Source organism: Coregonus clupeaformis, chromosome 21, assembly GCF_020615455.1.
Source record: "Coregonus clupeaformis isolate EN_2021a chromosome 21, ASM2061545v1, whole genome shotgun sequence".
Lineage (NCBI taxonomy): Eukaryota > Metazoa > Chordata > Actinopteri > Salmoniformes > Salmonidae > Coregonus > Coregonus clupeaformis.
Window position 1 is genome coordinate 50,021,767 of NC_059212.1, and position 13,584 is coordinate 50,035,350.

Below are 13,584 nucleotides of genomic sequence, written 5' to 3' on the forward strand. Positions count from 1 at the left end.
TAATGTTGACCTGCTTAAAAGTCTTACTTACCACTATTGAGTGCAACACTTGTTGTCCCCCCCATGTTTTCGACAGTGTGTGGGTATCTATCCTTACCAATACAGTGGTAAGACAGAAGAGAATAAAACATTACCTGGCTCCTGTTGTGGGTTGCCCTCTGTTGCCCGGGCTGGGGGGTCCAGGTCAATTATCACCCAGTTAGAACCACACGCATCCTGGCCGTCAAACTCTGTCACGTTGGGGTAAGGCCTGGGATGAAAGAGAGAGACACTAAAGGTGAGACTCACACACCAATACACACACACTATACAACAGCTTAGACAAACTGTCACGTTGGGGTAAGGCCTGGGATGAAAGAGAGAGACACTAAAGGTGAGACTCACACACCAATACACACACACTATACAACAGCTTAGACAAACTGTCACATTGGGCTATTTTGTTCGCCATAATTACACCAAAAAAACTGATGAGCATGCTTTGTAATGTTTCTAAAACAAGAAATGTATTACTAGTAAGAAGTAATGTGGTTACATTTTTGCGACCTGCGTCTTTTAACCAATGTATTTAAGCAATAAGGCTCGAGGGGGTTTGTGGTATATGGCCAATATACCACGGCTAAGGGCTGTTCTTAAGCATGACGTGGTATATTGGCCATATACCACAAACCCCCGAGGTGCCTTATTGCTATTATAAACTGGTTACCAACAAAATTAGAGCAGTAAAAGTAAATGTTTTGTCATACCCGTGATATACAGTCTGATATACCACGGCTGTTAGCCAATCAGCATTCAGGGTTCGAACCACCCAGTTTATAATTGTAAATAAATCATTTAGATCCAATAGTCAAACAGATAAACAGTTGTACAACTGAACATCACTAATCAACATAGTTCATGGCTCTACGCTGACAAGGAGTACATTATGTGTTCCTAAGTAGAAATGTAGAAGCACACAAATAAATCTAGGAGAACAATTAAAATATTTCATTTAATTGATGAATTAACTTTAAATTACTTAAAGTTCATGAATAAAAGGTTTTTGGAGTGATCCATGCTCAATCACAATGTACCCTTAACATTCGAGTAAAAAATGTTAAGCTGGCCATTTTTAAGGGACTTGCCATTACCGTGGTAACGGGGCACTTCCTTGTCTGTGAGGAAAAAAATCTCAGAACTCTCTTCACTAGCAGCAGAAAGTTGCAGCAAACTCAAACTAACATTGAAAAACAACCTAGCATGTGAACAAAAATATGTATCTGACCAAGAAACACGAGGACAAAGTCACACTTTAGTAGCATTTCGGGTCCATTCCACTGTGTGGCTGGTGGAATAGACATTTCCCCGGCCTTCTGGCTTGCTCTTCCATTGAAAATACTGGAGTAAACTCTCTGAACATTATGGGCAGTTTAATTTGATCTCTTGATATCAATATCATCACATATACATCTACTAATAGGGTTGGTTAGCGGCTACACTTCCAGGATTACAAGCTAGCTAGTTACATTAGATGTTTCTCAGACGATCTGACTCTGAGGAGAATCTGATCTTGAACCAACTTCGACTTACTGTGTGCCCATGGCTCTGATTTGTGGCAATGCATTGTGGGAGACGATAAGGAGCAAGTCGTGGCTCTCATTTGCGCCACTGATCGCTCTGTTTGTGTAACGTGTCACTTATCTTGAACGTGTCACTGATCTTGAAAGCGAGTCTCAAAATAAAAATCTAACATTTTTGGGGTGGTGGCAATAATTTAGCAGCAGTGTGGTGGTGCTGCTAAATGACTTTAGGGGAAACACTGTTCTGAATAGGGCTGTTGCGGTGACCGTATTACCGCCACACCGGCGGTCACGAGTCATGAAGGCAGTCAAATTCCACGTAACCGTTTAGTCACGGTAATTAGGCTACTCCAAGCTCTGATGCTGCTACAAACTTGCTAACTGCCTGGTACTCAGCACTCTATTGTCCCTCTAATCACTCTGACATCAATGCAAATGTTATCAAAAATCTAATCAAACACTTCATGAGAGCCCATGAGCTCGTGTTGCGCAACATTTCTATAGGCTATGCAATTGCACGAGAAAACAGAGTGATGGCCTCTATTAAAAAAAGTAGGATCCCATCAGCTTTCTATAGGCTTACTATATTTATTTATCAACTTTCCTAATATTAAGCACATTGCTTATCTTTACAACAGGAGTATAGCCTACCTGGCTGGCATGAAAATGAAAAGTGCATAGATGACATGTATTTTTTCCCCGCTGCCCCTGTTTCGAGACAGGCGCATGATAATGGTCCATTCTAAATCAAAACAAATTTCACACACATATTATTTAGTATATGTAAAGACAAGATAAAATCAAGAATAGTCTGATGGGTGACAATATTAGCCTATCACTTGTGAACTATATATTATCACTTGTGAATGATGCCTTTTTTTGCAACTTTTTCTAATCATAGTCGCACACCTCATGTAGCCTAGCCCATAGTCCTACATGTTCTGATAAGGTTTGTATCACAACTAAAATGGCCAAATAGCTTCTTAAAATTAAGCACATTAATCCACTTTACAAGGGGTGTAGAGCCTTACTGGTGTACATAAGCAGCGTGTTAGTTTCAAGTTTGGGGAAGATAATTCTCACCATAAAAATGCACCTTTATAATAAAAGCATTACATGCATAATCGCATTTGCGGTCACTTTTGATAGTGGTGTTTTCCAGCTAATCGAACATTTGCACTTATAGCCTACTGCCGTGTGCGCATTGCTGCGCATTGCTGCGCTTATAATGTGAAGAAATAGCCTAATAGTTTATCACATTTTAAGCTGAACGTTCTGATCTGTTGAATAGGTCAACTTTTGTACTATGGGGGATAGTAGATTAAACATAGGCTAGTACTTTTGCTGTTCGTTAGGCCTACTCATCAGTCGGCTGACGAAAAGTAAATGTGGACAGTTCTTCTAACGTCTTCAATGTGCACCTCGGAATTGGATAAGAAGGACGCGCTCAGTCCTGTCCCCGAAGTGTCTGTCCTTCACTTGTAGCCTGTGAGAAAGACCCGATCACGTGATGGACAGCCATGTGAGTGAGAGGTGCTTCGGAGCGCGCAGCACTCAGGGAGAAGGGAACAACGGCCACTGGCCACAAAAGGCATAGATTTTTTTTAGGGTGCATTACGGCCACACAAAGGGGATGCCACCTTGAAATTCAAGGAATTATCAAGTGCTTGTCAAATTGTGAATGAGAGACTGATGAAGTGTGTACAGCCTGCGCAAAAAACAAAGCAGAGCTCATGCCTTTCAAGCAACTTTTTTCAAATCATCATTAGAGTTGCATCATGCAGCTGTATTAAAAATCAAAACATATAGCCCAACATCTGTAGAACAACTAAAGTTACATTAATAACTCTAAATTAAGCATATAGGAGTACCTGTTTCTTTGTTAACCGCTCAACACAGAATAGCCGCATGTAAGCACTCCCTCAAATCGTTTGGAGAAAATATCCATTCTATTTTATTCAGCTATGTTCAACTGTGTTCTTCATACTATAAAATAATGCCACGGAATTCTAAGCAAATCTTGTCTGCTAAATGGAATAGCCATATGGCATAGCCAGATCAGGACCTAACATAAGGACGACAAGGAGTCGCTAGAGCGCGATGGGACAAGGAAATCCCGGCGGGTAAACCCTCCCCTAACCCGGACGACGCTGGGCCAATTGTGCACCGCCTCATGGGTCTCCCGGTCGCGGCCAGCTGCGACACAGCCTGGGATCGAACCCGGGTCTGTAGTGACGCCTCCAGTCCTGCGATGCAGTGCCTTAGACCGCTGCACCACCCGGGAGGGCACAATAGACTACGTTTTCTTCATATCATGTTTCTGTACACCTGTCTAAAATATAATAATGGATTTATTGTGAAGGTGTAGGCTATATTAGACGTTCCAAAGGTCTGCATCAGTGGCTTGTAGGCTATGTGTGGAAGCCAGGAGATGCTAAATGTGTTTATGTTAATTAACGGTCAATTACCGTGAGACCGACAGTTATTTGCTTGACAATTACTGACTGACGAAATTTCGTGACCGCCACAGCCCTAGTTCTGAAGAATTACTTCAGACAGCACAGTCATGTCCAATACAGACAGGCAGACAGACAGACAGACAGACAGACAGCTGTACTTACGCTTCCTTGTAGAAGACCATGAAGCCAAGCAGGTCTCTGAAGTCAGGAGGCCAGAACGGTTCCCATTTGATCATGATCTTATCATGTGTGGCACGCACCTGGCTGAACCTTAACTCCTGGTTCTCACCTGAGAGAGACACACACCACCGAGACACACACACGGTCACTATCAGAGGATATGGTCAATACTACACTGTCCTAGGTCTGTGAAACACCACAGATGTGTGTGGTTGTGTGTGTGTGTGTGTGTGTGTGTGGGCATGTGTGTGTGTGTGTGTGTGTGTGTGTGTGTGTGTTGGCGTGTGGGCATGTGTGTGTGTGTGTGTGTGTACTCAGACTGTATGGTTCTTACAGGAGGCCTGGTCTCCGTTGGTCTTAGATACAATGTTGTTCTTGGTATGCCTGTCCCTGGTGCCAGTCACCTCCTCCATCTTGCGTATCTCTGACATGCAGAGCTTAGCGTTGAGTTGAAAGAACATGCGCCCCTGCAGGATGCTCAGGTTGTGTTGGGTCCAGTCCCACAGCTGACGCAGGTTCTGGTTGTCATGTGCGTAGAACGAGTAGCCCCTGGGGAAGCAACACACACATTATATTGATTTTGTTTTATTGACATATATAGTTTAGAATATAAGGAGGCGGAGGAAGAAGTGGAGGAGGTGGAGGAAGAAGTAGAGGAGGAGGTGGTGGAGGAAGAAGAGGAGGAGGAGGAAGAAGAAGAAGAGGTGGAGAAAGAAGAGGAAGAAGAGGAGGAGGTGGAGGAAGAAGAAGAGGTGGTGGAAGAAGAGGAGGTGGTGGTGGAGGAAGAAGAGGAGGAGGAAGAAGAAGAGGTGGAGGAAGAAGAGGAAGAGGTAGAGGAAGAAGAGGAGGAGGTGGAGGAAGAAGAGGAGGAGGAGGTAGAGGAAGAAGAGGAGGAGGTGGAGGAAGAAGAGGAGGAGGAGGTAGAGGAAGAAGAGGAGGAGGTGGAGGAAGAAGAGGAGGAGGAGGTAGAGGAAGAAGAGGAGGAGGTGGAGGAAGAAGAGGAGGAGGAGGTAGAGGAAAAGAGGAGGAGAAGGAAGAAGAGGAGGAGGAGGTAGAGGAAAAGAGGAGGAGGTGGTGGAAGAAGAGGAGGAGGAGGAGGTGGAGGAAGAAGAGGAGGAGGTGACCAACGGAGACTAAATTCCAAGCATCTGCCTCTAACCCTAGGAAGCTCTTTGCCACCTTCTCCTCCCTGCTGAATCCTCCTCCCCCTGTGGATGACTTCGTCAACCATTTTGAAAAGAAGGTTGACGACATCGGATCCTCGTTTGTTAAGTCAAATGACACTGCTGGTCCTGCTCACACTGCCCTACCCTATGCTTTGACTTCTTTCTCCCCTCTCTCCAGATAAAATATTGCGACTTGTGACGGCCGGCCGCCCAACAACCTGCCCGCTTGACCCTATCCCCTCCTCTCTTCTCCAGACCATCTCCGGTGACCTTCTCCCTTACCTCACCTCGCTCATCAACTCATCCTTGACCGCTGGCTATGTCCCTTCCGTCTTCAAGAGAGCGAGAGTTGCACCCCTTCTCAAAAAACCAACACTCGATCCCTCTGATGTCAACAACTACAGACCAGTATCCCTTCTTTCTTTTCTCTCCAAAACTCTTGAGCGTGCCATCATTAGCCAACTCTCTTGCTATCTCTCTCAGAATGACCTTCTTGATCCAAACCAGTCAGGTTTCAAGACTGGTCATTCAACTGAGACTGCTCTTCTCTGTGTCACGGAGGCTCTCCACACTGCTAAAGCTAACTCTCTCTCCTCTGCTCTTGTCCTTCTAGACCTGTCTGCTGCCTTTGATACTGTGAACCATCAGATCCTCCTCTCCACCCTCTCCGAGCTGGGCATCTCCGGCGCGGCTCACTCTTGGATTGCGTCCTACCTGACCGGTCGCTCCTACCAAGTGGCGTGGCGAGAATCTGTCTCCGCACCGCGTGCTCTCACCACTAGTGTCCCCCAGGGCTCAGTTTTAGGCCCTCTCCTATTCTCGCTATACACCAAGTCACTTGGCTCTGTCATATCCTCACATGGCCTCTCCTATCATTGCTACGCAGACGACACTATCTACTAATCTTCTCCTTTCCCCCTTCTGATAACCAGGTGGCGAATCGCATCTCTGCATGTCTGGCAGACATATCAGTGTGGATGACGGATCACCATCCCAAGCTGAACCTCGGCAAGACGGAGCTGCTCTTCCTCCCGGGGAAGGACTGCCCGCTCCATGATCTCGCCATCATGGTTGACAACTCCGTTGTGTCCTCCTCCCAGAGTGCGAAGAGCCTTGGCGTGACCCTGGACAACACCCTGTCGTTCTCCGCTAACATCAAGGCGGTGACCCGATCCTGTAGGTTCATGCTCTACAACATTCGGAGAGTACGACCCTGCCTTACACAGAAAGCGGCACAGGTCCTAATCCAGGCACTTGTCATCTCCCGTCTGGATTACTGCAACTCGCTGTTGGCTGGGCTCCCTGCCTGTGCCATTAAACCCCTACAACTCATCCAGAATGCCGCAGCCCGTCTGGTGTTCAACCTTCCCAAGTTCTCTCACGTCACCCCGCTCCTCCGCACACTCCACTGGCTTCCAGTTGAAGCTCGCATCTGCTACAAGACCATGGTGCTTGCCTACGGAGCTGTGAGGGGAACGGCACCTCCGTACCTTCAGGCTCTGATCTGTCCCTACACCCAAACGAGGGCATTGCGTTCATCCACCTCTGGCCTGCTGGCCCCCCTACCTCTGCGGAAGCACAGTTTCCGCTCAGCCCAGTCAAAACTGTTCGCTGCTCTGGCACCCCAATGGTGGAACAAGCTCCCTCACGACACCAGGACAGCGGAGTCACTCACCACCTTCCGGAGACACTTGAAACCCCACCTCTTTAAGGAATACCTGGGATAGGATAAAGTAATCCTTCTACCCCCCCTTACCCCACCCCAAAAAAATAAAAAAATATTGTAAAGTGGTTATCCCACTGGCTATAAGGTGAATGCACCAATTTGTAAGTCGCTCTGGATAAGAGCGTCTGCTAAATGACGTAAATGTAAGAAGCGGAGGAGGATGTGGAGGAAGAAGAGGAGGAGGAGGTGGAGGAAGAAGAGGAGGAGGAGGTGGAGGAAGAACAGGAGGAGGAGGTGGAGGAAGAAGAGGAAGAGGTGGAGGAAGAAGAGGAAGAGGTGGAGGAAGAACAGGAGGAGGAGGTGGAGGAAGAAGAGGAGGAGGTGGAGGAAGAACAGGAGGAGGAGGTGGAGGAAGAAGAGGAGGAAGAACAGGAGGAGGAGGTGGAGGAAGAAGAGGAAGAGGTGGAAGAAGAAGAGGAGGTGGAGGAAGAGGAGCAGAATAAGGAAGAGGTTGTGAACAGTAGGGTCAGGAAGAGAAGGAAAGTAAACTTACCCGTCCATCAGTGTGTCCCCTCTGATGACCCGTAGGTTGCGGAGGAAAGAGAGCGAGACGAGGGCGTAGGAACGCCGGACCTTCAGGAAGCCTGTAATCTCCTCCAGTTGACCAAGGTTAGCCTCCAGCTCTGCTGCTATGTTATCTATACACACACTCATCATTAACTTAGACGTCACTTTGGAAGCGCGCACACACACACACAGTCTTGCGCAGCTAACCTTGTGGGGACATACAATTCAGTCCCATTCAAAATCCTATTTTCCCTAACCCCTAACCCTAACCCGTACTCTAACCTTAACCCAAAAACCTAACCTTAACCCTAACCCTAAACCTAGCTCCTAACTCTAACCCTAAAACTAGCCCTATCTCCTAACCCTAAACCTAATTCTAACCCTAACACTAATTGTAACCTTAACACTAAACCCCCTAGAAATAGCATTTGACCTTGTGGGGACTAACAAAATTTCACCAGTTGGTCAAATTTCTGTTGGTCTACTATTGTTGTCGGGACTTCTGGTCCCCACAAGTATAGCTAAACAAGTCACACACACACACACACACACACACACACACACAGCAGAAAGTTGGACATGAGCCCCTAATACTCACTTCCTCCTCTAAGGTTGATGTCCATGCTGCCGTTGAGGACGGTGCATCCTCTCATAGCCTGTGCTGCTGTCACAGAGTCCACCATCTTCAGGCCCATACACACCTTAGGACACAGCCCAGCACATGGAGTACAGACCAACCTGCAGGAGGAGAGGGGGGGAGCGCACAAACATCAGATAACACACCCTCATAGGATATAGGGCATGGTTCCACAAAATGGCGGCCTGTGGGTGATTTGAGCAAAAAAATTATTGCAAAAATAAAATGGTGGACATAAAGACTGTAGAAACAGCAGCAAATCAGCTCAAAGTGATTTTCGTTTTGGAAATCTGTTCCAGAGTATTCCTACGCATCATAGAGAGATTGTACAAAACATTAGGAACGCCTGCTCTTTCCATGACATAGACTAACCAGGTGAAAGCTATGATCCCTTATTGATGTCACTTATTAAATCCACTTCAAATCAGTGTAGATGAAGGGGAGGAGACCGGTTAAATAAGGATCTTTAAGCCTTGAGACATGGATTGTGTATGTGTGCTATTCAGAGGGTGAATGGGCAAGACAAAAAATGTAAGTGCCTTTGAACAGGGTAAGGTAGTAGGTTTGAGTGTGTCAAGAACTGCAACGCTGCTGGGTTTTTCACACTCAACAGTTTCCCGTGTGTATCAGGAACAGTCCACCACCCAAAGGACATCCAGCCAACTTGACACAACTGTGGGAAGCATTGGAGTCAACATGGGCCAGCTTCCCTGTGGCACGCTTTCGACACCTCGTAGAGTCCATGCCCTGACAAACTGAAGCTGTTCTGAGGGCAAAAGAGGGTGCAACTCAATATTAGGAAGGTGTTCCTAATATTTTGTACACTCAGTGATAGTGTACAAATGTAAGCAAGTTTTGAAATGTATGTTTTAGTCAAATATTATTGTTACGGATACAGGTACCCTGTGTCTTTTTGTGTTTTTCCTCTCCTTCTGCCCTAATCACAGGTGTCCTGTATGTTCCTGATTGGTGGTTGTTGGTTGCTGATTGCTGAGGTGGACCAATCAGTGGACATTCCTCTGCATTGCACCACCTGTTTCTGGTTTGTCAATCACACATCCCATTGTTTAAAAGCCGGTCAGTTGTGTGTATTTGTTAGAGACTATTTCTGTATGTGAGTATGGATACTGTGGTGTCCTGTGTTTTCACTCATTTGCTGGTTACTCTGTTTGGTAACTTTGTAGAGACTATTTCCGTATGTGAGTATGGATACTGTGGTGTTTTGTGTACTCACTCATTTGCTGGTTACTCTGTTTGGTAACTTTGTGTGTTTCTGGGAAAAGGGAAATTTAAGCAAGTTGCCCTTGGGCATACATTACCCGTAGGAAGAAAATTGTCTAAAAACACTAGTTAGACCTGAGCGGGCCACCCACTGTATTTTTGTATGATTAGCAGTAGCTTAGCGGTTCTTGAGGCAGGCAAGATCAGTTTAGGGGTTTTTTACACTATTGTTTCATTTCTTGGGTCCTGCTCAGCCCTTTTTCCCAAACCTTTACCGTGTGTTCAAAAATAAACGTTTTATGTTTGACGGTAGTTAATGGTTGTCGTGTAGTTTTTGTTCTCACTGTTCCATGTCACGATTCTAATTTGCATGAATTATGTTACGGGTCTCTTGTCCGTCCACCCTAGACGTTTAAAGCCACGGGGTTCGTAACAATTATATCTGTTTGTGCTTCTTGCGGTCAATTTGCAGTCTACAAAAGATTTGTAATTTATGTTCCCGGAGCCCTGACCATCCACTCAAGAAGAACATCGGCCCCGGCTGAATCTAGTTGATGATCCCTGGTCTAGTGTTCAAACACACACACGTCAACTACTACTCTCACAGGGTCCAGCGCAGGATTCCCCAAACTCAGTCCTAGGGCCAAACCCCCCCAGGAGGTGGAAACGTTCACAGAAATAATGACACACACACCTGAGAAGCGTATTGCCCAGCTAACCTATAGCCTCACAATGAGGTGAAGGAAGAAGGCGTACAATCTTTCATAAGAGCTATGAGGCCCTCATCTACCCTTCAACTTTCAGAGAGAGCGAGAGAAAGTGAGAGATTACTATTCCATCACCTCACAAAGGAGTTAATCAAAAAAAGAGACCTTGGTCTCAGCATGACTCCCTGTCAAAATAAAGGTTAATCAAAAAATAAGAGAGGTATGATGCCCTTCAACCTTCACACACAAAGAACCAAAGCAACCATCTTAGAGTATTTACACGCTACAGAGCACAGAGACAAAGCTTTGTGAAGGTTTCAATGTGACAGGATTATAGCTGGCTTAGACAATGGTGTCTTGTTGACTCGGTGAGCTCTGGGCCATTGTCCTCGCTTCACCACATGTCAAAGTTGTTTTTATGATGACTGGTTTGAGAGGTGACAAAATAAGTACACGTGTAGTGACCACACACACACACAATACACACACAATACACACACACACACAATACACACACTGAACCTAGCGTGCTCTTTAGCAGCACCATCGAAGAAGAGAAAGGAGGAATGCAGCATTGTTTCATAGCTGCCAAATAAAGAACCGCCGTCTCGCCAATGAATCGTTTGGCTTTTTTTCTCTCCGATGAAGGTGTTGTCAAGGCGACAGTTTTCTTGTCTTCCGACCTTTGCTGTTGGGTTCAGTGTGTGTTTCTCCCTGGAGCTATAGCGAGCACGTTTCCATGACAACGCGTAGGTGTGTGTGATTTGCTAAGGCTAATTGGGTGAGGAGTGAAGTATGTGGCGTCGGATGGAGCAACAGGTGTTGTAGCACCAGCAAATGACCCCAGTAACTACTGGCAAATGGCACCCTATTCCCTATATAGTGCACTATAGTCCCAATGGGCCCTGGTGAAAAGTAGAGCACTAAATAGGGAATAGGGTGGCATTTGGGAAGCATTCAATAATGATAGTTCTTCATCTACAGGACCACCCAGTCAATCTTTAATGTTCCAATTAACTAAGGGACAATATAGTAGGCAGGTGGGATGGGTTACAACTACTTATTATGTAAAACTGAGCAGTAGAGAGAGAGAGAGAGCGAGAGAGATAAAGAGAGCGCGAAAGGAGAAAGAGAGCGAAAGAGAGAGAGAGATAAAGAGAGCGAGAAAGAAGAAAGAGAGCGAGAGAGAGAGAGAGAAAGAGAAAAAGAAAAAGAAAGAGAGAGAGAAAGAGAGATAGAGAGAGAAAGAGAGAAATAGAGCGAGAAAGACAAAGAGAGAGAGAGAGAGAGAGAGAGAGAGAGAGAGAGAGATAAAGAGAGAGCGAAAAGAGAGAGAAATAGAGCGAGAAAGACAGAGAAAGAGAGAGAGAGAAAGAGAGAGAGAGAGAGAGAGAGAGAGAGAGAGAGGAGAAAGAGCTTAATCTGATCTTAATCTTAAAAAATTCCCCTCATCGTCAACGGAGCACAACGGCCCCTGAAGGCCCCATGTATGGATGAAAAGGTTCCCCACCGAACTGTGGTAGGAAAACTCCACCTTCAGTCTTGCTGCCACTAACCCCTTGAGCATGCCCACCACATCCACAGACCCCTGTCCCTGTATACAGTTCTTTCTGGACATCCAGATGGCTAGCTTGGCTTCTCCTGACAGAAAGTTTAGCAGGACTACCACACCCCTGTGCCTGAAACTGCACTTCGGTACTAGGATGAACACCCCGGAAGAGAGAACCTCACCCAAGGCCGAAAACCAGCTGGTTAGCAGGGTCAACATCCCTATCAGTCTTGGACATTGTATGAAGGGATGCACTAACGAGAGAAAGAGAAAGAGAAAGAGAGAGAGAGAGAGAGAGACAAATAACTATACAGTGGGGAGAACAAGTATTTGATACACTGCCGATTTTGCAGGTTTTCCTACTTACAAAGCATGTAGAGGTCTGTAATTTTTTATCATAGGTACACTTCAACTGTGAGAGACGGAATCTAAAACAAAAATCCAGAAAATCACATTATATGATTTTTAAGTAATTAATTTGCATTTTATTGCATGACATAAGTATTTGATCACCTACCAACCAGTAAGAATTCCGGCTCTCACAGACCTGTTAGTTTTACTTTAAGAAGCCCTCCTGTTCTCCACTCATTACCTGTATTAACTGCACCTATTTGAACTCGTTACCTGTATAAAAGACACCTGTCCACACACTCAATCAAACAGACTCCAACCTCTCCACAATGGCCAAGACCAGAGAGCTGTGTAAGGACATCAGGGATAAAATTGTAGACCTGCACAAGGCTGGGATGGGCTACAGGACAATAGGCAAGCAGCTTGGTGAGAAGGCAACAACTGTTGGTGCAATTATTAGAAAATGGAAGAAGTTCAAGATGACGGTCAATCACCCTCGGTCTGGGGCTCCATGCAAGATCTCACCTCGTGGGGCATCAATGATCATGAGGAAGGTGAGGGATCAGCCCAGAACTACACGGCAGGACCTGGTCAATGACCTGAAGAGAGCTGGGACCACAGTCTCAAAGAAAACCATTAGTAACACACTACGCCCTCAGAGCACGAAGGTCCCCCTGCTCAAGCCAGCGCATGTCCAGGCCTGTCTGAAGTTTGCCAATGACCATCTGGATGATCCAGAGGAGGAATGGGAGAAGGTAATGTGGTCTGATGAGACAAAAATAGAGCTTTTTGGTCTAAACTCCACTCGCCATGTTTGGAGGAAGAAGAAGGATGAGTACAATCCCAAGAACACCATCCCAACCGTGAAGCATGGAGGTGGAAACATCATTCTTTGGGGATGCTTTTCTGCAAAGGGGACAGGACGACTGCACTGTATTGAGGGGAGGATGGATGGGGCCATGTATCGCGAGATCTTGGCCAACAACCTCCTTCCCTCAGTAAGAGCATTGAAGATGGGTCGTGGCTGGGTCTTCCAGCATGACAACGACCCGAAACACACAGCCAGGGCATCTAAGGAGTGGCTCCGTAAGAAGCATCTCAAGGTCCTGGAGTGGCCTAGCCAGTCTCCAGACCTGAACCCAATAGAAAATCTTTGGAGGGAGCTGAAAGTCCGTATTGCCCAGCGACAGCCCTGAAACCTGAAGGATCTGGAGAAGGTCTGTATGGAGGAGTGGGCCAAAATCCCTGCTGCAGTGTGTGCAAACCTGGTCACGACCTACAGGAAACGTATGATCTCTGTAATTGCAAATAAAGGTTTCTGTACCAAATATTAAGTTCTGCTTTTCTGATGTATCAAATAATTATGTCATGCAATAAAATGCAAATTAATAACTTAAAAATCATACAATGTGATTTTCTGGATTTTTGTTTTAGATTCCGTCTCTCACAGTTGAAGTGTACCTATGATAAAAATTACAGACCTCTACATGCTTTGTAAGTAGGAAAACCTGCAAAATCGGCA

At 45.8% G+C, this 13,584-nt stretch overlaps 1 protein-coding gene across 1 annotated transcript in view; it reads right to left on the reverse strand.

The window, feature by feature from the left end:
* The window catches only part of insra (insulin receptor a), a 158,128-nt gene that overhangs the window by 35,889 nt on the left and 108,655 nt on the right, over positions 1-13,584 (reverse strand). The window contains exons 5-9 of the mRNA XM_045205955.1: positions 8,196-8,335; positions 7,584-7,728; positions 4,533-4,747; positions 4,181-4,307; positions 135-250 (exon numbers count right to left, since the gene is read on the reverse strand). Of these exons, the coding sequence (XP_045061890.1) occupies positions 135-250; positions 4,181-4,307; positions 4,533-4,747; positions 7,584-7,728; positions 8,196-8,335 (743 nt within the window). The remainder of the gene's footprint in view (positions 1-134; positions 251-4,180; positions 4,308-4,532; positions 4,748-7,583; positions 7,729-8,195; positions 8,336-13,584) is intronic.